The following is a 24995-nucleotide window of genomic DNA, read 5'->3' as shown; positions in this document are numbered from 1 at the left end:
GTTCAAGGACATTTTGCGTACAGTTTTGATTCTCAGCCTGACACATCAGATCAATTTAATCATGATACAATTCCTTCCTAGCATACAAACAATGCATCTTGACTCCTAAAGAACACTGTAGAAGCTAAGATCCAAATTAATTAAAAGGTATCTAAATGGATACATGAGTTAGTCAAAGATGAACATATGTTGTACTTCTGCTAAATCATAAATCATATTCAAGCAAAATGATCAACAAGTTATAAGTCTATTCATCTCCCACAGAGGGTCGGCTTAAAATAGATATGTTTTTCAGCCAAGAAAAGATGCCCCTGACTGAATTTCAACATTTCTATGAGTTTGTCCAACTTTTTATTGAACACCTTTGGGAATATATATACAGTATGTAATGTTTATCTGTCAGGTACAGAGACGTGTCTGTGATGTGGATATCCAATTTCCAAACAAATGAAAGCGAGTTTAATCCCAAGTGAAAAAATAACTTTTACCAGCTCCAAAGCTCTCTCATCTATACTTTTATCTCACTTATTTCACATGCAGAAAAATGAATCAATAAATAAATACACTGTGTTTTTAGATAAGTGACACATTTCATTTTTTTTTTCTTGACTAATAAACACTGGTCATAGTAGTTGCACTACATTCTATACGAGGCTCTTAAGTGAGTTACATTAATTACATTGCCTACAGTAACTTTTAAAGCTGTATTGTTTCTCTTACCACTTTTTGACACAACATTGACACATCATAACCTTATAAGGATGATGTGAGGAATGTTTTAGCACACAGCTGCTCATGTACACAAAAGGCTATGATGACAACTGTATCACTGCAATCTCACGTTAATATGGCGCGATCACAGTGATGAGGTCATCACCATCAGCACCACTTTTTTTTTTTTTTTTTTTGTGCTGATATAATATATTTATAGAAAAATGTACGACTTTGGCTCTGGTACACCACGAACCGGAGCTTGTCATAGTAATTGACTAGCATGCCATTCCGTTTGTTGTGCTAACCTCAACATTTATTTATTGTATTTCATATCATAGGCCCACAAATATTTATCCATATCTCATAATGATTAGACTTTGATTCTCTGCCTGACCCTTCCTGTGTCAAAGGCTAATCATTTATTTTGAACAGTCTAGGCTATTTAATGGTTCTTTATCATCAGGCTATTATTAATATAAGCAGGGGGGTTAATGCAAAGTGGTAACTATTGTATGTGGATGCATGAATGGCTCAGATATATGAAACACAGAAATGAACTGTAATAAACTTTGATTCCCTGCTGTGAAGCAACATGACCCTCATCCATTTAAAATGAATATAGAGTAATATTGCAAAGTCACTTATGCCTTTAAATGAAGGTATCTAGTAATATGTAATATATTACATTTTGAGAGTAACTTGTCCACACTGGTTACATCATCATTAACTTATACCTTTACTTATTCCAAAAAAAGAAAGGATGTTTTGCTGCCTTTTCATCTTTACTAGATAACAGCAGCTAGGGACTGAGAAATGCTACTCAATCCATGAGCTGATGTCTTAAATCAATCAATACACCTCAAATGGTCAATATGACAACTTTGACCATTCCATTTGTTTTTACTGGTTCTCTTGCATGACATATGCTTTAGTGATAAATGGATCTTCGAGTTTGTTTGTTTTTTTTTTTAAAGTATGTGAATTTTAACTGGGTTATGCAAACTGCGAATATTATATTTCCTTGGTGAAGCATCCTTCTGGTGTAAATCAACATAACTATAGCGATGTGTAATAAACTTCAAAATCTCTTACACTACAGTTGGAGAAACAGATCAGTATTTCTGCTGGTAGGTTAACATTCTGTAGGGCCGTAACGGTACATGTATTTGTGTCGAACCGTTCGGTACGCGACTTTCGGACTTTTCGAATTATTGGGGCAGGATATTATTTTATTTTATTTTGTTTTATTTTAATTCCGTTTTTGCGAGCCGAACCATTTAAAATATCTAGTTCCCCGACGGACATAATTGAGTGACGGACCGAGTCCGACCGTAAATCTCTGCTTTCACTTTGTGCAGCGCATTCTCGCATTTTGACAACATGGCAAGTGAGCCTGACGAACCTGAAGACCCACCCGCAAACCTTAAGTCCTCCGTTTGGGAACACTTTGGTTTCAGGGTAAAATACGAAGATGTAAATAAACAAGTTGACAAGACAAAAGCAGTGTGCCGACACTGCGGAACAACGGTCGGGTATGTACTTGGAAACACGTCTAACATGCTAACGCATCTAAAGCGACACCACCCGAGTTTGAACGTTAACTGGCACAACTAGAAATAGCAATCTGGTGCAAACTACGATATCGTCGTCGTTTAAAAAGAAAGAGCGCTTCCCTGACCATCGCGCTAAAGAAATAACCAACGCCATCGGAGTTGAGTAAAATTGTTTAAGCTGCATTTTAGATATAAGCATGTTTTGTTTACTGCACTTTAACAAAGTGGGAAAGCTAAGTAAGTTCCTAGTAAAACTGAATCTGAGCAGACTTTAAAGCTGACCAGCTGCACTATACTTTTTATTTTAATTGAGTAAAACTGTTTAAGCAGAAATGTATATTTATATTTTTCATTCAAAACATGTGTTAAAAAAACAGCAGGATTTTATTTTTCACTTTTATAGTTCTATTTTCATTCAAACAATGTGAAAAAGCAGGATTTTATATATATTTGTTTCATTCAAAAATTGTGTAAAAAGAGTTAACTGCTGTGGTGGTATGTTTTAATAAGGTTACCAATAAGTAAAAGATATTTAATAGTTGTCTATTTTTTTCATTACTGTACCGAAAAAAAAAAAACGAACCGTGACTTGTGTACCGAGGTACGTACCGAACCGTGATTTTTGTGTACCGTTACACCCCTAACATTCTGCCATTAGTATGTAATGGTTTTGGCGGTTAATCTCCAAACCATGGTGATACGTTGCTTTTTCACCTCAGTAATATCACATCCACAATAACCTGCACTTACGACCAATTAGTTCCGTGACCCGACCCGTCTCGTCAACACAAGATCCACGGCCCGAACCAAAACAGCAAATTCTTTAATAACCAGTGGTGTTGTGGAGGGTGTATGCAGGTATACAGGGTATCCTCACCTCTTTTTCTGGCTGTTTACAGTATACCCACCTATCAGCCAAAAAGTGGAGTGCATAGGAAAGTATATCCACTTCCTCCTAATTAACCTACCCATTTACCTAGTAGTACACCCACCTCATCAACTACAGCTACTACTTAATGGATAGGAACTACTTTGTGTCTACAGGTAATTACACATCTGAGTATACAAAAAAAATGAAATGCGGAGTTCCCCAAGGCTTCATTCTGGGACTTCTTCTGTTTAACATCTATATGCTTCCACTGGCTCAGATTATATAAAACAAAACATGACTGAATACATTGAACAAATCATCTTTTGGATGTGCCACAATTTTCCTCATTTAAAGAAAAACTGAGATAATGGTTTTTGGAGCCTAGGAGGAATGGTCATAAGTCAGCGCTCACCTTCAATTGGCAATGTTAAAAACCACAGACCAAGCCAGAAATCTTTGTGTAGTCATTGATTCAGACCTGAATTTCAACAGCCACATTAAGACAATTACAAAGTCAGCCTACAATCACCTTAAAAATATATCAAGGATAAAATGACATCTGTCTCAGCAGGATTTGGAAAAAGTTGTCTATGCATTTATCCTCAGTAGACCTCAGAGCAGACACACAAAGTCAGCAGTCAGGGGATTAGAACGCTACATTAAACATTAAATTCAATTATCATCGTGTTAATTTATTTGAATATATTAATCATCAAACACCTGTGATTATATTCGAGTGTTCTTTTTTCACCCAGAATCCAACCTAGAAATAAAATAAAAACAAAATACCACCTTTTTTTGTGGGTCACCTGCCGGGTACTGGACGAGATGCAAAACTGAACAACACCACCATCGGTAGAACGTCAGACTGTGCAGCTGCAGTCTATTGCACTTTAAATGACGTTAGACAGTAAACAAGAGTAGGCTGCCTGGTGTTTACAGATCATAGTAGATAAAGAAACACATGGAGAATGGAAACATTGTTTTTTAGTTTAATATTGTCTGTATGCTATCCTGTATACCAGAGATCACAACAGATAGTTCTGCAGACTGCTCAAGCTAAATGCTTTCCTAGAGTTAAGTAGATAGTTCTGATATCAACAAATTTCTTTTCCATCAACAGCTTTAATATCACAGCCAGCTAGAAGTGCCATCCATAGAGAGCTGTGTGTGTGTAAATTGGTGAGTCAGGATCACTTACCTACTCTGAAGTTGGGTGCTGTCAAGGTGTCTGTAGCGTGGCCATTCTCACTGATGATGGTGGTGGTGTTTCCCAGCTCGCAGTTGTTGTGACATCTGCCTCCTACGCAGGTTAATTTGCAGATAGTTGGTGTGAAGACCACCTTGATCCTTCCTGTATGGTTCCCCACTGCCGCGGAAAACATGGCAGAAACCAAGAGGAGGGGGAGAGAGGGCAGCACTCCGGTTATTCTTTGATCCATTGGAAAATATTACATTACTTTCAAGTTCAAACTCGTCTCAATCAACTGGTAAGGCTCCAGTCAAAACAATGACAAAAAAAAAAAAAAAAGGACTGTGTAATTTTCAATTTTGAGAAACGTGTGATGTGTCTCCTCCCTGCACTTATATGCTTCCAACTACCCCTCTCTATCTGTTTCTCCTCCTCTTCCACTGCTCCTAAATCCAGTGGCGCCTCTGAAACGTGTGCAGGAATACAGAAAAAAATCTGGGAGAGAGAAGTCAGCAAACAAAACTCTGGGATGTCTTCCAATTCTTCATTAAAAGTCTCTGAGAGGTGGATATTGGCATATGAGCACACCAAGCTTTATTCCAAAACAGACAAACAGCAGGCATGGCACCTTCAGCTTCTGTGCCTGCTTTCCTCGCTCTCTGGTTTTCTTCTTATTCTTTCTCCTTAGTTTTTACTGTTGAGATTTAGCAAACTATGCTCAGGAACTTAAGCACCTCAAAAAAAATCAGAGCTCCAAAAATCCTTTGCTGGGAGTTCACACCCAGATCAGGAAGTATCCTTTAGAAGTACTGTAAGACAAAAGCTTATCTATCCGTCTTCCTGACCGCCGTCTTCTTCCCCACCCTGATAAAACCCAGCCCTCAGTACAGACTGACAGGAAGAAGAGATGAGTAAAGAGTACAAACTCTGGCAGAGGTACTGGATCCAATCTCAAAGTGTTAATCTTTCTACCTACTGTACACCAATATCTTACATGAATCTCTTCAGGTACATTTGGCAGATCTTTCTTCAGTTCTTTCAACTTGATTGACTTTTAATATCTCTTCCCTGTGCGGTTGTTCTTGGCATCCCTGTGTCAGCTCCAAACCCCTGTCTCCAGTGCTCAGTGCTTTGTCTGTGGCTGTCAGCTGTTCACACCAGAGAGTGCAGATGCATGGAGTAATGCCAAGCAGCCGGAGGAATGCTTTCTAAACCTGAGAGGCAGGGAAAACCACTGGATAAGACACCCTGAGGCTACCTTAACATTTCCTAATAGGTGCAAAAATTAACTATTAAAGAGGGACCAAATATGATATCCTGGTTACAACCAAATACCACTGAAGAGGTGGTTTCAGAAATGCTGCCGTATATGGATGTCCATGATTTGAAGTCTAAACATGGTTTCCCCAATTCCCTTTAAGATTACTCCCTATAAGAAATAGGAAGGGAAATGCAAGGTAAGGTAATTCAAGATGGGGAAAGTGAGGGTTCTCACTTCATTAAAGGAACTATTTGTGAGCCAAATGTGCACAAAAGGTTCCAAAACACAGAACTGGAAACTGCTCACTCACAAATTGATAGAGTGCAGGTCTGCATTTGTGAACAAAAAATTTAAGTCATTCATGTTTACTGATCCTGTCAGAGTTTTACTTACATTAATGTTTTTTTCTAAATATTGATTTAATATACTTAACTGAGGGACAAAGATGGCTGATTTTCAAACTCTTCAGTTATGTATGTTAGCATATTTGTTTTCAGCAGTCAAAACCCTACAGACTGTTCCTTTAACAACCTCCAGTTTTAAGGTGTTAAGGTGTCTGGTCTTTAATCAGATTAACCCACTACTATCAGGACAATATAAGCCTGTTTGAGGTGGGAATATAACAGTGTTATTCCACCTCGCTGCTTTGTATAAAAGGTACAATTGCAGAATGGTTGGACAGAGATGTCAACCCTTTAAACTGGCAGTGAAGGTAGTAATAGCACCAAATCAACATCGTTATGAAAGAGACAACTGGCAGGACAGACTATGAACAGGATGGGTGTAACATGTTATGTAGGCTACTCGACCCGTCGCAGGAGATTTAAAAAGTAACTGGTAGCAGTTTGCAGCTAACTCAAAGAGGAAAAACATCGGCCAAAATATCTGCAAATTTGTAAAACAATGAGGTCCAGGAGCTAGAGCTGGGTATCACCACCAATTTCCTGAATCAGTTTGATTTTGGTTCACAGGATCCCGATTCAATCCATCTTCTGATTTGATTCAATTCATTAGCGATTCAATTGGGGATATTTCAGTTACAATACCAATTTCTGATAGAATGTGAAAGAGATTCCCAGAGAACCCATACCGTAAATTTTACAAGAAATTGTTTCTTATAAAAGAATAAATTCAGAACAGGATTAAACCTGAGCATTTTAGGACTGAATGTTGTTTCCAGAGCAGCAGCAGGAATATTAAAACAGCAAAGTCACAATATAAACTCAATATCTCACTAGAAACAAATCTAAAATGTCAGTAAAATTGACCATATTCCTGACATCACAATACTGAGTAAAGTTCAGAAGGAATGAAGAACACAGTCAGTCAGTATCAGTCCTGCTGTCCTCTCTGCTCCTCCCTCTGCCTGCAGGTCACTTTACTATTGGTAAGTTTTAAGATGGCGTGGCAAACTGAGCTCAACTGTTAGACATAAACAGTTGTTGTTTATGTCTGTCTGTCTGTTGTTTCAGCTTGTTAGTTACAATTTCCTATTAGCTGGAAAGCACCCTGTGCTTGTGTAAAACATAATAATAGCGGCATTGGATGAGAGACTGTGGACAAAGCAGACTGAAATATCACTATGTGTTGTTGAGCAGGTGTATTGATAAAGTACTGACTTTTTCCTCACAGAGGTTTTATTGCATCTACAGTAACAAACATAGCTGTCGTCAACTCAAGTATTCTTCACCTCCTTGCCTCCACGACGGCATCTCTAATCTGTGTTTGTGTGTGTGTGTGTGTGTGTGTGTGTGTGTGCGTGTGTGTGTAAAAGTGGGGAGAAGAGAGGCTATTGCAGCATGTTAATTAACTACACAAAAATAGCGTTGCAGCTACTACTGGATTAACAAGGTTTAAACTTTGATCCCACATTTTATGAATTGGTCTCGGGTGACTCAAATGAAAATTGATTTGAATCAGATAAAACTGAATGAATCAATTTTAACCCAACCCTACCAGGAGTTCTTAACCCTCCAAGCAGAGGACAAGATCAGCTGTCATATAATAGAGATGGTAAACAATTTTTATTGCCATTGTTATTGTTCATAAAGTGCTGCAGACATGCATCTTATAGGTCACAATAGTGGCCAAAGCTTTTAGCCTGACATGCTCCTCCCCAGAATTGCTGTATACTGACACTACGGCCGTAACGGTACATGTATTTGTGTCGAACCATTCGGTACGCGACTTTCGGTTCGGCACGACCCTGTACCAAATTATTGGGCGCAGGATATGATTTTATTTTCTTCTGTTTTATTTTAATTCCGTTTTTGCGAGCCGAACCATTTAAAATATCTAGTTCCCTGACGGACGTAATTGAGTGACAGAGGGAGTCCCGTAAATCTCCACTTTCACTTTGTGCAGCGCATTCTCGCATTTTGACAACATGGCAAGTGAGCCTGACGAACCTGAAGACCCACCCGCAAACCTTAAATCTTCCGTTTGGGAACACTTTGGTTTCAGGGTAAAATACGAAGATGGAAATAAACAAGTTGACAAGACAAAAGCAGTGTGCCGACACTGCAGAACAACGGTCGGGGTATGTACTTGGAAACATGTCTAACATGCTAACGCATCTAAAGCGACACCACCCGAGTTTGAATGTTAACCGGCACAACTAGAAAAAGCAATCTGGTGCAAACTACGATATCGTCGTCGTTTAAAAAGAAAGAGCGTTTCCCTGACCATCGCACTAAAGAAATGATCAACGCCATCGGAGTTGAGTAAAATTGTTTAATCTGCACTTTAGATATAAGCATGTTTTGTTTACTGCACTTTAACAAAGTGGGAAAGCTAAGTAAGTTCCTAGTAAAACTGAATCTGAGCAGGCTTTAAAGCTGACCAGCTGCACTATACTTTTTATTTTAATTGAGTAAAACTGTTTAACCAGAAATGTATATTTATATTTTTCATTCAAAAAATGTGTTAAAAAAACAGCAGAATTTTATTTTTCACTTTTATATTTCTATTTTCATTCAAACAAACAAGCAGGATTTTATATATATTTGTTTCATTCAAAAATTGTGTAAAAAGAGTTAACTGCTGTGGTGGTATGTTTTAATAAGGTTACCAATAAGTAAAAGATATTTAATAGTTAGGACTCTATTTTTTTCATTACTGTACCGAAAAAAAACGAACCGTAACTTGTGTACCGAGGTACGTACCGAACCGTGATTTTTGTGTACCGTTACACCCCTAACTGACACCATTTCCCTCAGTGGAAACGAAGCTTGTATTTACTTTTAGTTCACAGATAAGAAACAATAAATTGTGAAGACAGTAAGACCTCCATTAAAATAGCATTCGATTTATCCTTCAGGGATTTATACTCAGGGATTTATCCAGGTTTCATATGAGAAGAGGAAATCTCCACTCGTTGCTAGGCTAATTTATACAATGTAAAATGCCCAGGGTTGCCAACTTTGGTCAGAAGGCCGGATGGGATTTTAACTTGACGTAATATCTGCTTGTGCACGTGTGGTCATGAACATACGTGGACAGGGTGGCATGTTTTTTTTTATTGTTTTTTTTTTTTTTTTTTTTTTTTTTTTTTACTTTAAAAGAGTTCATATGCACATGTGGCAAACAGAAGAAATGAGTGTACGTTAACATATTGATATCTATAGGCCTAAGCCCCACATACATCCATAGACGCTCAATATTTGTTTTACGGTGCAGATCAAGGTTAATTTCATCAATCTGATGGTAGTATTGATCATCTGCTTAAAAAAACCCAGTAATATGTCTTGTGACAAAAAGATTCCAAGGGGTGTTCGAGGGGTTCTCCCCCAAGAAAATTTTGAAAATTCATGCGGCAAAATCCTATTTTCACGCAATTTCATACAGAAATAGATGGAAAGAAGGATTGCCCGCAAACTGACTTGCACTTACACAGCAATGGTTTATAACCATGGTTTATAACCATTGCTGTAAGTGCAAGTCAGCGTGCAGACAATCCTTGTTTCCATGTTAAGCACATTCTGCTGTGCCAACGCACCTGATGACTGAAGCTGATTATCCTGGTGTGCAAAAGCCTCTTCAATACAAATACAGAAATAGATCAATTCAAGGACTTTCAATGACCTGTGTACATTTATGCATATTTTCAAAAACTTTCCAGGGCCTTGAAATGTTTTTTCCCAGAATTCATAAACTTTCAAGGATTTCAAGGACCCATGGGAACCTTGTTGATTTATCATGTTTTATGTGGCCTTTTGAGACTCTGTCATAAAACATGGTAAATGTTTAGCATCTGTGAACCCCAGGAGAAAAATGTAGGCCTTAGGCCTACAGATAAGCTTAAGTAAAAAAAAACAATGTAAACTGCCATTTATTTCTTCTGCTAAAGAATGTAATTTAACGTCAGAAATGATCATGGCGTGTAACTATACATGAGCAGTTAATTACCTGGAGTTTTCAAGTGAAACAACCCAGTGTATACATTGTATGCAGTTCTATATAATGAGGTCATGCCATAACTCAGCATTAACTTACTGATGTAAAATTATATGCTGTTCCCATGTTTGTCCACTAGATGTAGAAGGCAATGAGTGAACTTAAAGTAATACTCCAGCGTTATTCAATCCATAGCTATGTTGTCTCAGGTCATGAAATGCTGTCTATAGAAAAATCTAAATTTGGTACAACATAGGCCGGATACCGGCGTGGCAGCGAAAGCTAACCCAATGTAAAATGCCATAGGCTTGTGCTAATAACGTTAGCTTGTTGTATTTGTTTAAAAAACATGTTTAGTACAGGACAGTTCTTTTGTCAGTGAACTTTATGAGCTGTAATGGAGCCAAACTGTGTGCCATTACCTTTGTTAGCCTATATGTTGCTGTTGTCTCTGGTTTTATATGAGAAGACGAAAAGATTGCTAGTTGCTACTTGTACTTGTGTCTGAAATTGTCTCTGTCGCGTTTTGGAGGTGTAACTGCAGAGTGACACAGACACACCACCGCAAAAGTAAAACTGCTCACAACAGCATAGGCAACATGCGTTGGCTACGTGCGTAGGGTCTACGCACAACCATAAAATCTTCTTTTAAATCAAACACTGGGGTGGCATGATGCTGCTGTTATATGGTTCTGTGTAAAAATGCAAAGGCAGCAAAAAGATGGGACTTTGTAGAAGCCCCATAGCATGATCTCTGTATAAAAAGGGCTTAAGTTTGTCAGTGTCTTCCAATACACAAATAACTGTCACAAAAATCAGTTGTATGAGAGTTTTCTGATCTGACACATACGTAAATGTACCGGTAACTGAGACCACTTGGTTTAAAAGGCACTACTGATTTTATACCTTAAGTTCACTTTACCACTGAAAATATTCTGATAATTCGACTAATTACGGACTTTTAAAATGTAAACATGTTATTCCAACAGTAACTGTACCAAATCAAACTTCTTAAAGTCAGACTAACACACCCAGAAAATTGTGATTGGGAGTCAAGTTACTCCTGCGTGTACACAGTCAATCAGACCCAAACTGGCCTAGGCATTCTGCACATCCTCCACAGTGTCCACCCCAGGCTTTAACCCAGACGTCAAATAGCATTAAATGCGTAACAGAGGAAGAAGCCGATAACAAAATGACGAAATCTTCATCTAAAGCCATGAATTTTTGGACGGACAAGGAGATAGTTCATGCTGTGTCAGCTGAAAGAGTTAAATATTTTAACATACATGGATGGGAGGAAAACATGGAATGGCGATTTTCTGGGGGGGTTTGTGATGTCATAGATCAACCAGAATAAGGCTTAACACTAACAAGCCGAAAGGGGGCATAGCGCCAGCTATCGTAGTGGAGTTGGACATACTTAGGTCAATAAATCAGGTTCCCCCCTGTGCTTGTATACTGGGACAAGGGCCACAGTCCAACTGAATAGCATATTTAAACTATAACTGTAGCTCGACTTACCAGTGCATATAAACATACTGAGTGATTAAGTTTTCATATCTGTTAACACCAGTCATATTAGGGTGGTTGCCAATAGGTGGCATAGATATCTTCTTCAGGGGAGGAATATGTCTCACAAAACATTTTTCTTTTTTCTCTTAACAGAGAAATAGCAAATGTATTGTTTTCCAACAGCTTTTCAAACATCTTCGTATTCTACGCAGTCATACCAATCAAACCCACATCAACCTGTCAAAACCACTTTGACAAGTCTGTGAGCAGAAGGTTCCCTGGACACGACAATGATAAAACATTTCCAAATCCTCTGAAATCTCCCTCCCTTCACTTCTATGCCTCTGTAAGTATGCGCACACTGCTGGCAGTTGTCTTTGGTTGTGTCAAGCATATGGAAAGAGAGTCAGGAGAGCATCCCAGACACAACACAGACATCAATCAACCTGAAGGACAAAAATGTTCAGAGTGAGATTCATCCAGGCTGGAGAGGCTAGAGAGAGTGGAGCAGGGAGGAATGATAGTGTAAATAGTGAAGTCAGGGGAGGGGGTATTTCTTTTCTCTCTTTCTGATGTTTTCCATCGGACCACAGGAGGTTTGTGATCCATGTAAGGGAAAAGAAGTGCAGAGGCCTCAGGAGTAAAGTACAGTGAAGTACTGTACAGATGCTGAAGTCAGGATTGACTGAGAACAAATTTTAAGGGTAATTTGTAATGTTTTTGCACCTCATAGCTTACAGCTACTTGCAGAAAATCAATGCATATGTTCTCTTTAGGGTTCTCTGATCTAAAGTAGGAGCTGTTCTCCCTTGCTGGCTTGATTTAGTAGCAAAAAGACTTTGGATGGATTTTATACACAGTAGAGTAATAAGGCTCAAATACAGCCTTTTGACAGGAAAGATGTTTGTAATGTAGAAAGTTCACTGGTTATTTTTTTCATCTATGCAAATTAATGGTATCAGCAACAAGATACACATCAAAGTGTGCCTTCATGAGGTAGGGAGTGCATATGTAAAAAACAGTGAATAAAGTCCTAAGTGTTTTCAGAGGGAGCTGTGCAAAGTCAAGTCTTTATCCGGACATATTTCCCCCGGGGTCATCCCTGTGTTTCCAGGGTTCTATGTTCCCCACTTAACTCTGTAAAAAAGGTTCTATGTTCCCTGCTTACACAAAAAGGGTTCTATGTTTCCCGCTTGGTTGAGCGGGCAACATAGAACCTGGGAAACATAGACCCTTTTTTGTGTAAGTGGGGAACATAGAACCCGGGAAACATAGAACCCTGGAAACATAGATATGCTCCCTTTCCCCACCAATACAACATGCTAACGTTAAGAGCACAAGTCTATGGCATTTTACATTGTATAAATTAGCCTAGCATCTAACGATCTTTCCTTCTTCTCATATAAAATCAGGGACAACAGCACCATTTAACAAAGGTAACGGCACATAATTTGGCTCCATTACAACTCATAAGATTCACCGACAAAACAACTGTCTCATACTAAACACGTTTTCCAAACAAATACAACATGCTAATGTTGTTAGTGCCAGCCTATGGCATTTTACATTGTATACATTAGCCTAGCGACAAGCGGAGATTTCCTCTGTTCTTATGAAGCATAAGTATAAATCCCTAAAGGATAAATCACACACGAGACTTAAAATGCTATTTTAGTGGAGACTTTACTGTCTTCACAATTTATTGTTTCATATCTGTGAAATACAGGTAAATACAAGCTTCATTGCATATCGACCAAATAATTGACTAGTCGACCAGGAGACTACAGCCCTACAGTTTTCTTGGGACAGAAGACGATCTGGATGATCCTGATGAATTTTGGTCGAATGACTGTTGGCCTAAACCACTTGGTCATAGAATTAAGTTGTATACTAACAGTGTTGCTGGAGTTTAGGGGTAGAACTTAGAACTAAATGAAGATGTGCCAGAAATCCATTCTCTGATTAAACACCATCATGACACTCTCATTTGGTCATGGCAGCGATGGCAAGGTTATCCTCCCTGCCCAAACCTTCAGTCAAGGCCAAGACTATTAACATTTGTCTGAGGGTGTTCTGGCAGTGTGGAGAGCTGAGGGATAGTTGAGGGGAGACAGGGAATAACTTTCCCAGATGTGGCACCAAAGCCAGTTGCTGACAGGCCATCTGTCGCATGAGACAGGATGAAAGAAAGGCTGCAAGCTTCTTCTTCTTAGGTTCTGGGGGGTTGGTAACACATCGTATGTAGCCCCTACCAGGAATCTAATACGATTCTCCTCCATACTCCACAGGTCCCTCCAACTAAGCTTCCTCTTCTCTACACTTTCCCAATTCAACCGCTGTCCCTGTTTAGCCTAGGATACTACCTTTGCACCCCTTAATATCTCCTCCTGTCTACGTATCTGTGCCACGACCAGCTTTCTTTTATCTTTGAGACCTGCTTTATTCCATACCGGTTTGCCTGAGCCAAGCCCCAGGCCTCCCCGGCCAAACTGAACATTACCTACAATCTCTGCATGTCTAAGAGGTATCTCTGCCTCCTGAACTGCCGATCTTGGGTTCCACTTCCTCCCCTTGCTTGGATTTGGAACCACACTCCTAACTACCACGTCCTTACTCCCAGATAACAACAGCTCTGTCCTGACCTTGGTACATTTAAATTACTCTGTTAAACTAGGCAGCTGAAGTATCCCTTTTCCATACAATGTAACACTACTTAGGCACCTAGGAGTGCCCAACCACTTCCTAATATAGGAGCTAACCGACCTTTCAATTCTCTCCACAATGGATATTGGAATTTCATAAACTGACAGTGGCCACATTAACCTAGGATATAGCCCAAACTGCAAACACCACAACTTCAACTTTCCTGGAAGTTCTGATTTATCTATTCTATCCAATCCTGCAGCCACTTCTTTTCTAAATTTCACCACCTGTTCCTTATCATTCAACTCCACATTGTACCACCTACCTAAGCTCTTTACTGACTTTTCCCTAATTGTTGGGATTTCCTCATCATCTATGACAAACTTCCTATCACTTAACTTCCCTCTACGTATTGAGATGCTTCTAGACTTACTAGGCTTGATCTTCATGCTGGCCCACTTGAGATTCTTATTTACCTTCTCTAGTAGCCTCTTTGTACATGGCATTGTTGTAGTCACCAGTGTCATGTCATCCATGTAAGCCCTAACTGGTGGAAGATGCAACCCGTTCTGCCGTCTCTCTCCACCTACCACCCAATTGGAAGCCCTGATGATGACTTCCATCACCATAGTAAATGCTAATGGAGAAATTGTACACCCTGCCATGATGCCTATTTCTAGCCTCTGCCAACCTGTTGTGAAACCTGCCGTACTTAGACACAACCTAATATCCCGAAAGTATGCTTTCACTAAGTTAACAACTACCTGTGGCACTTTGAACTAGTCAAACGCACTCCAAATGAGGCTATGCGGTACTGAACCAAACGCATTTGCAAGATCTAAAAATATTACATGCAGGTCCCTTTTGTTAATCTTCGCTGCCTGAATCTGATGCCAGATCATGCTAATATGCTCTAAACACCCTGCAAATCCTGGTATCCCTGCCTTCTGCACCATAGTATCTATTAAGCTATTCCTTTCTAAATAGCTAGCTAATTTCTGCACTACTACACTAAAGAAAATCTTCCCCTCTACATTCAAGAGAGAAATCATCCAGAATTGGCGAAGGTCCACAGACTCCTTCTCCCTGAGGACACCCCCTGCCCTATTATAACATAACCACGAAGTTGTGATGCAGCCATTTCGCAGCAGCACCCATGTGTTTAAAACTGCGACTGTTAACGGTCATATAGGAAAAATTCTGTCATCCACCTGTTAGTGCACAAATTTAGGAAATGGTCCTGTGGGCCGTATTCAGACGAAACACACAACCTATGTGGTCATGTGGGTCGGAGGACTGGTTAGAAATACTTGATGGGGGCTCTGGTGTAAATGTTTTGTTGAGCCCCAACCTCATTACATACACACGCAGCCCTCCACTATCACACAGGTGTGTAACTCTATTTTGAAAAGAGTGTCGAAAGAATCAAACTGGCAAGAATGCACCAACTGAACCTTCAATACTATGTCAGGGCTTGAAATATTTTATTTTTCTGTACATGCACTGGTTTATGTAACTTTTGAAAAGATGTGCACCAAAAATATTTCACCTGCGCCAATTTTTTTTTCTGCATCATTTGTCCTTTCCCCATACCTCCACCTCAGCTGTGGTCAGATATGATGGAAATTTAATTAGAATATTTATTTATTTAATTTCTGAGCTCAAATTACAACTGAGATTGTAAGACGTGTGTTACTCATTTGATCAGACTTTCCCTGAAAAGCAATGCACAGTGAAACTATCACATTAGTTATGGTCTCAGGAACATTTTGAGGTTGTTAGCTTCTGAGTAAACCTAATATGGAAATATTTTATGCCTTATCAGGACTTACTTGGTGATGTAACACATTCAACAGGACTTAATAAATGATATACACTGATCAGCCAAAACATTAAAACCACTGACAGGTGAAGTGAACAACATTGATCATCTTGCTACAATGCAATGTTCTGTTGGGTAATCTTGGGTCCTGACATTTGTGTGGATGCCACCTGATACGCGTCACCCACTTAAACACCAGTGCAGACCAGGCACTCCCCATTTTGGCAACGGCACTCCCCAGTAGCTGTGGCCCCCCAGCAGGACAATGCGCCATGCCACACCACAAAAACTGCTCAGGAGTGGTCTGAGGAACGTGACAAAGAGCTGAAGGCACCAACCTGGCCTCCAAATTCCCCAGATCCCCATCTGATCAAACATCTGTGTGACATGCTGGTACCCCACCTCACAACCCACAGGACTCAAAAGATCTGAAGCTAATGCCCTGCAGCCAGACACCAAGCAACATCCTCCAGAGGTCCTGTGTCCATGCCTGAGCAGGTCAGAGCCAAGTCTGGTCCAAGGAGCACCCACCATGGATCGGGGGTACCTCTGGGGTACCAGCACGTTCTTCAAATGTTCAATCAGGTTGGGATCTGGGGTATTTGAAGGTCAGGTCGACGCCCATGCCTGAGCAGTTTTTGCAATGTGGCATGGTGCATTGTCTTGCTGGGGGGCCACTGCCATCGATAAGTGCCGTTGTCATGAGGAGGTTCATTTTGTCTGCAATGGTGTTTGGGTGGGTGGAGCACGTCAAGTATGAATGCAAGGACCCAAGGTTTCCCAGCAGAAGATTGCACTGTAACAAGATGATCAATATTATTCACTTCACCCACCAATGGTTTTAATCTTTTAGATGATCGGTGTATGATGTTTAACAAATTTGTTGCTGTCTTTCTCCATCCTTTTTGGCTGCTGTTACCATAACAGCACAAACAGATGTGCATCAAAATCCAGGCAGCAGCTGGCTTGACCAGGTTTTACACAGTACTGCTTAACATGTTTAAATAGTCTCAAAACCTGTCCTCACAAAAACCAGATGCATGCATTTGATACAAGCATGAAAACCAGTATCTGCAAGCAAAAAAGCTCTTCATCCTCTTCATGAGACCATTTCTGCTCTGCATTCACAAATGCAGTCCTGCAAGCATTGGCTGTGACAAGAGTGAGCTAGACCCTCCAGACACTCACAACTGCTAAACATCCACTCTCCCATTAAGTTGACTTTTGAGACTTTGGAGACAAGGACTGAATACACAGTGGCAAACAGCTTTGCTCCTTTGAATCCTTGGGCAAGAGACTGAAGCCCGAAATGCTCCCAATGGCTGTGCCATCACTGTCTGAGTGTTGGTGAATGTTTAACTGTTGAGCAGGTGGCAACTTGTATGGTAGCTTCGGTCACCAGGGTATGAATGTGTGTGAGTGAGTGAAGTCATCATGTAGTGTAAAAGCACTTTGAGTGGTTGGAAGTCCTTTTACCATACAACACACATTCTTATCGTTAGCCAAACCCTGATTTTTTTTCTAAACCTAACCAAGAAGTTATGGTGCAACTGCAACCATTTCATAATGTTATCCACGTGTTTAAAATGCTCCTGTGGGTCGTATTCAGAAGTAGGAACATACGACTTACGTGGTCATATGGGTTGGAGGACTTGTTGCACCTGGCACATGTTTATGCCACAAGCAACTTGCCACAAGGCCAAAAATAAAATTGGCTACAAATGTTTTTAGCGAGCCAATGTCTGCATCCAGTGGAAGATTGTTGGTTGGATAAAAAATCACCACTCTGTGACACCACTTTTCAATCATAAGACCATTATTTTGTGGTTCTAAAGAGTCATATCAATTTCAGCAGCTGGAATCTCTCAGTTAAACTTCTGTATAATATCAATGAGTCAAGTAGCCAAGTTAGTAGGCTACACTGCATATTAATGTTGAAACTGCAAACCCCAAATGTATTTGGTATGGAATTTGGAAAGTTTTAGATTTGATAGGCAGATGTAACATTAGATTTAAACTCAATAAAATGCTACTGAAGCCCAACCCCATACACGGTGTGTTTTACTATAGATAAGTTAAATATGAAGTTGACTCCTCTTTCAGTGACTGAAAAAGGAAAAACTTGTAAGAATTGATGTCAACTTAACAAGGAGAGAAACATTCATTTCATCTGATCATCTTTATGTGTAAACTATAACACTATGGTCATACTTGGTAGACATTTGATATGTAGACAACCAATACATGACTGGAGTGTAATTTATAAAATAAAACATATATCATAAATAATCAAATAAAAAAAGTAATTACAATCAAATCGATACCACAAAGTTCGTCAAGATGATTTCTCAATTATTTCTCCACTTTCAACAGTGTGTATGATTTAGGGGAATTTAGTGTCATCTAGGGGTGATGATTGCAGATTACAACCAGCTGAAACTTCTCCCAGTTAGAATGCCTTTAGTGTTCATTGTTCAGGAGGTTTTAATAGGAGCCTGAGTTATCCATCGGGGGGTGGCACAGTGGTGCAGTGGTTTGAATTTTCACCTCACAGCAAGAGGGTTCCTGGTTCAAACTTTCCACGTGTCAGTCCTGTAGTAGTCTGGCTACCTGTCCAGGGTGTACCCCGCCTCTCACCCTCTCTGCTAGGATTGGCTCCAGCCCCCAGGATAAGCGGTTATGGAAAATGAACGAATGGTCTCTTCCTCTCCAAAACAAACAGATGTTGTGATTTAAACTGGTAGACAACACTGAATTTGACGTTATAAATCAGTGTTTCTCCAATGTTGTTTGGCATGTCAGAGACGGCCCGCAAGCCCGGCACCTGCAAATGTGTGCTCATCTTTTTTTTGATCCAGATGTTCAGGAGGGTTTTACCATGAGCTGAATTATCCACAGAGGTCTCTTCTTGTCCAACAAAAATGGACCCAGTGATTTAGACAGGTAGACACAGAATAAAGCAGTTTTGTGTCACAAATCAGTGTTTCTTCAACAAAATTTGGGTTGTCTGACAAGGGCTGCTAGCCCAGCACTCGCTGATGTGAGCTCATTTTTTTCTCTGATAGCTTAAGATCCAGGGGCCGTATTCACAAACATTCTGAGAACACTCTCAGAGAGCTCCCAACTTAGAACTTTCCTAAATCACTCCTAAGCTAAGACTCTTTGCTAGATATTTTTAGGCTCAGAGCAACTCAGAGCAAGAAGACAGACAGACAGTCTTATCTTAGTTTGTTAGTTAGTTGGTAGGTATGAGACATTCTTTTAACTTAAATTTTTGCAAATACACATTTTAATACAACTTTTGTTACTAGAATATTAAAATCAACTGCTGAGGTCAGCAGAGGTCTCAGTCAGCAGCATTTGGCAGGAAGAAACAAAATCAGAAATGTGCCGTCTGCATTTAACTCAAACATCTGGACTGATTTTGGATTTTTTTAATACCATACCATCTATACCATCCAACTCTGAGAGAGCAAAGAAAATAACAAAGACGATCACCTACTTCATGTGCAAAGATCTACGTCCATACAGCGTTGTTGAAAACAAAGGCTTTTGTTACATGCTAAAAACACTGGAACCCAGGTATGTGACTCCATTCCAACGTTTTTTTCACTGACAAGGCCATACCCAAGCTCTACAGACAAATGAAGCACGAAGTTGAGGAATCTTTGAATACAGCAGGAAGGGTGGCATTAACTTGTGATGCCTGGACTTCAAGGTCAGTGGATTCATATATGACTATAACGGCACTTTATCTCACAGAGAACTGGCGACTGCTGTCTCACGTCCTCCAAACTAGAGCAGTTAATGAAAGTTACATCTCCTGCAATATGCAGCACAAGAATATGAGATTGTGGTTGTAACAGATAACTCTTCTAACATGGGTGTTGCCATTCAGTCAGCGGGATATCTGCATGTGAAGTGTTTCACTCATGCACTTAATCTGGCCTCACAGAGGATGTTAAATCTGCCAACAGTACAGTTTGTCAGGTGTATGCAGCATTTCTGACAGGTTTTATGATGATGGTGATCAGTCTGCTTGCTTTGCATCACATTTTGCTACAATAAAAATGGTTAAAGTCAGATGGATGAAAACTTTATCTGATGAGCTTAAACTGATGTTGACAAAGTTTTCCTTGGGGAAATATTTTGCAGTTGGGAAAAAAAGTAATAAATCGCAATATATCGCAATTTATTTCATCACAATATTGCAATAATATTGTATTGTGATAATATCGTATCATGGGACCTCAAACATGGCCGTGCAACATGGCAATCTTCATGGACAAGGACCCGCTCCCTTTGTAGATATAAATGGCCCATTCTGAGGTAACCAAAATTATGATGATGACCACAATGATTCTTATTTTCAGGTGATCGTAGACTAAAGAAAACATCATCATTTTATTATAGTCCATTTCTGCCATTGTATCCCCTTAAATCCTACACACTGGACTTTCAAGCTTGGTGTTTGTAAAGCCACTTGCAGGGACTTGTGTTGACACTATAGTGGATTGCCTGGGCCTCATTCAGAGAGGAGCACTGGTTCAATAAATGAACCCTCAGACCATTTAAGACCACATTCTGGTAGGCCATGAGCTGTACTTCAAATAAGGCAAGGCTTTAAAAAGACAAGACTTTGCTAAATATTTATTAAGAAGACATTTATAATACCAGCTATCATCTACCGGCCAGCTACCATTTGTCTCCTCTCTTCCAACACATGTATTGAATATGAATGATTTGGAAATGTTGGCAGCTGTCTACTCTCGATATATGTGTTTATGTCCTATTTCTCTTCCTTTGATGTCTGGCCATTTCTCTGGCATTTACAAACTGAAATTAAACTGAGCTGAGGAGGTTATTTTGAAACTGGGTCTGGGTCACTGTGTCCACGTCTGGGTCTGGAGTCTACAGTACTGTAAAACCAAGCATCAACACTGCTCTGTCTACTGACCTCCCCTTTAATATCCCCAAGTCTGTCCGTCTCGCTGTGGCCAGAGGCACAACCACTCAAACTGCAGCCTACAGATTCTTTGAAAAATATTGACTTATTCATAGATGCATACTGGCAAGTCTGACGTTGGAGTTCGGCCTTGAATTTATGACAAGCCACAATACCCAACCCCGAGCTGGTGAATTATAGCTGTTGTTGATCTGTCAGATCTATAAGAGTTTGACTGTCAGCCAAAGTTGGTCCAGAAATGTTTTTTTGTCTCTAAATGGTTTGTGCAGCTCAGAAATAAAATGTGTCTCATAAAAATGTGAATGCCACAAGCCAATGGCAGCCGTCAGAGGAACCTAAGCCTTACATAGCTAAAGGTGGAGGGAAATATGGTGTATCGGTGTATTAGCTGTTTGTCTATAAATACATACAAGGTACAGGGAAGTAACAAATTGAAAGTGTCTGGCAGTTTCCATTCATGCCTTTGTGTGTCAGTTGCCATTTAGCACTAGAGTTCCACTTCAAACCATAAATAGGAGATAATGTTTCTTCTGTTGGAAGGCTGTTGAGTAGCAGAGAGACTTTATCAGGGGGGTAGATAACAGGTATTCAGAGGCTCCACTGCTGACAGCCTTCCCCCATTCGTATCCACCCAGGCCCTTGTTGTTTTAGCAAATTGAGGGGTTGTCCCCCAGACGACACTTATTTTATTCCATCTCTTCCACCCTAACTCTTTTACTCTGCCTTTTTTCTGAAATTGCCCACAGAAAATGAGACTAATAACTCATTTTCGACAGCCCCAGGCAGCAGGCAATGCTTAAGTCTTCATGCCATTACTGCTGGAGCTGCAATTTCAACAAATCCTGTTTCCACCCAATTGCAAGCTCCATATTCTCTCCGAATCCTCACAGTGTGAAAGCATGTCATGTGTTCTGTGTGTCTTTGTGTGTGGTGTGTGTATAAATAAATGATGCAGGTTTCCCAACGCTTTTAAAATGATTACTTCCTCGGAATATGTCATGTTTTTCCTGGGATACACAAGAATAAGTTTGACTTTGAAAACAGAACTATGTCTAATCAATTATAAATCCACATGCACCTTTTCTAAATACACAATCCTAGCAAAACAGAAGCACATGTTCTTAAAGCGATACAACACAGAGATGTCAGTGCACTCATGTAACATTATCAGACTCATGTTGGGACAGTTTCAAAAAGTATCAAAGCTGAGGCAGCAGAACCAGAGTTATCATCCTTTTTCCTTGTCATAAGGTGGCACCTACATTACCCACAACGCAACTCAACTGCCCCTGTTTCATTTGGATATCTGTGTTATACTAGCAGCAGCTTATGTAGCCTCATTCATAGATGAGAAGTGGGCCACAAAGCTCATTTCTTTCTAACTCCACACCCCAAGTTTTTTTCATTTTCAAACTTGTAGTCTTTGTAAATGTACTTGAGACAGTGGCGTCTAGTTTCCCAGCGTGGTGCAGGGTGGCGCAGGGTGGCGAACCCCACGCAGAGTTAGTTTCGAGCAGCGCAACCCGAGGCGTGCTCAGTTTGGTAGTTTGGCAGACTGAGGTGCGCTGAGATGGGTGTGGCGGCGCAGCAGGGGGAGGTGTCGACAGATCCAGCTTGGCGCAGTGACAGTTTCGTGCCAGAAGGCTTCACCGAAGGTGCGCTAAAAGCTCGCCAGCTGAAACCAGGTCTACTGTCAGCGCAGGCGGAGTGCAGCCGGTGTAAGCCGAAGTTTGGCTGACCGGTGGACAGTGCGCACACGTCACCAAAACCTCACAGGCAGGTTTCCAGAATGTCAGGCACATTAACAATGCAATAAATACCCAAAAAACCACTATTCAATGCAACTATCTGCAATCAGCACATAAATGTATCTCTATATCGACTGTCCCGTCACATCTGTCAGATCAAAGGGCACTGGCACCGTTTGGCACGTCAGCATTCAGCATCTGTCATCTTAGAAAAGTCAAAAGAAAAGAAACAGAGTGGGACTGCGAGAGAGAAAGAGAGAGCGCGTGCGCACGAGAGAAACGCTGTCAACAAACTGTTATCTTCGGTGTCTTAAGGGTTTACGTGCTTCATGTGATTGCCTATACAAATGTTAAAATGTTCTTGCTTAATGTGATCTACAAAGATGGAGTACATTATTGTGAGGAGGAGGAGGAGGACTTACGCAGAGAGAGGCCGAACTGCATGTGCCAAATCAGCAGGAATAGCATCAGGGCGCACGGGAGAGGAGAGACCACCTGGCTGCACAGCTCTGTCTGAGTATTTCCCTGTACATCCATTCACACATTTATGGTGTAAATTTACTCAATCACATTAAATATAGGCTACAACAAATCACCCAAAACAAATTATTTCAACGTTCAATTTATTTTATTTATTGATCCCCCCCTCTTCCTCTTCTTCCTCTCCTCTGGTTAGCGACACCTCTACGCTTGTGTGGCCTTAATTGCCACCTGGGTGATGGGACCGTGGCCGTACCCTGCGGCAGCAGGCACTCGGCTGCATCTGCCAGCTGACGCAGGCTAAACTCTCATTACTAGAGTTTGTGCAGCCTCCACAAACGCAGTATCTCACCATTATGTGAAAAGCCGGACAAAACTTGCTATTAAGAAACAAACGGAGAGCTAGCTAGCTAGCTAACACACTAACGTTAGCTAAGAACCGCCAGCCGCCCGACCGACTTGCTAACGTTACTGAGTCTGACTGACCTAATGTCACTGAATACTGACAGACTACTGACTAACCTATTGAATACTGACTGACACTGACTACTTACTGACTAGACAACTGACTACTGACTACCAGATGACTACCCTGATACACCGCCAAACTACTACTGTGCAGTTTACTGTACGCTGAAGGGTCAGGACGACTCCCCCATGCTACATCATCACTGTGAATATGAAAAAAACTCAGTTTCTGGCGCGAGCCTCAGAAACCCACAATTTTCACCACATTTTTGCCCTTTTTATCTGTGAAGATGAATTTCTTTAATTATTTTTTGGGTATAGTTGGCCCTAATCATAAGCTCAGAAATGTAAATCCATAAAAAAGTCATAAAAATTTTCAACCTTAAATACACTGACACAACATGCCAAACTGGCTGCATGTGACAGATCGTTCCTCCCTGCCACTGCATACCCAAATATCATCAGGTCAGCACTATTGCTCCCACATTACCATTAAGATGTGAATCTCTCAAAGGGGAAATCAGTTTCATCAAACATCAGTCTTTTTCCAGGTGTTGGGGAGTAAAAAATTGTATAAAGCTTTTTATCTCAGAAGGAGCTGTGCAAAGTCTGATAAAGCTCGACCAACACTGGCCTTTAGTTTCGCAGACCGGGTGAGGCGGGGGAGCAGCGCACCTGTGCTTCGCCAGCTGGGTGTGGCCAGGCGGATTTTGCAAGTTTGGCACACCATGCGCCTGGCGCAGCTACTCCTCTTTCCCACCTCCGTCCCTCCTACCTGCACAAGTCAGAAAGAGGGAGGAGAGAAGGCGTGGAGTGGGTTTTACACAGCCGATTCACATCACACCAATCACATGAGCCCCTCTCCTCGCCCTTAAATGCGCCACGCGAAGGCGTAATGAGAGTTTACTCAATTCGCCATGGCAGAAGAGAGCAGCAGCGTCGGACAGCCAAACTTCTCCCTGGAGAAAACTGATGTTTTGGTCCGGGAGGTCCAAGCTCGCAGTGTCCGAATATACGGAACTGTGAGCAGACCTCCACAGGCTGATGATGCAAAGGTAGCCTGAGAGGAGGTCACCACAATTGTAAATCAATGTTGCGTTTCTCTCGTACGCGCTCGCTCTCTCTTTCTCTCTCTCGCAGTCCCACTCTGTTTCTTTTCTTTTGACTTTTCTAAGATGACAGATGCTTAATATATACTCCCTATCTGATGCTGTGGCTGTTTGTGGTTGGCTGAGAGGGATGTGAACTCATTAGTTTGCAGCTGTGTTAATCAAATCAGGTTGGGTTTCCATTACGTGTGCCAAACGTGCCAAACGGTGCCAATGCCCTTTGATCTGACATCAGATGTGACGGGACAGTCGATATAG

General features: G+C 40.7%; 1 protein-coding gene across 4 annotated transcripts in view; it reads right to left on the bottom strand.

Annotated features, from left to right (window-relative positions):
* ltbp1 (latent transforming growth factor beta binding protein 1) overlaps positions 1-24995 on the bottom strand; it is a 203971-nt gene that overhangs the window by 107582 nt on the left and 71394 nt on the right. For all 4 annotated transcript variants that reach the window (XM_033612892.2, XM_033612893.2, XM_033612894.2 and 1 more), the window contains exon 5: positions 4340-4507. In XM_033612892.2, the coding sequence (XP_033468783.1) occupies positions 4340-4507 (168 nt within the window). The remainder of the gene's footprint in view (positions 1-4339; positions 4508-24995) is intronic.

The sequence above is a fragment of the Epinephelus lanceolatus genome, chromosome 17 (genome assembly GCF_041903045.1).
Source record: "Epinephelus lanceolatus isolate andai-2023 chromosome 17, ASM4190304v1, whole genome shotgun sequence".
Classification (NCBI taxonomy): domain Eukaryota; kingdom Metazoa; phylum Chordata; class Actinopteri; order Perciformes; family Serranidae; genus Epinephelus; species Epinephelus lanceolatus.
This window is presented reverse-complemented; position numbering and strand designations above follow the sequence as displayed.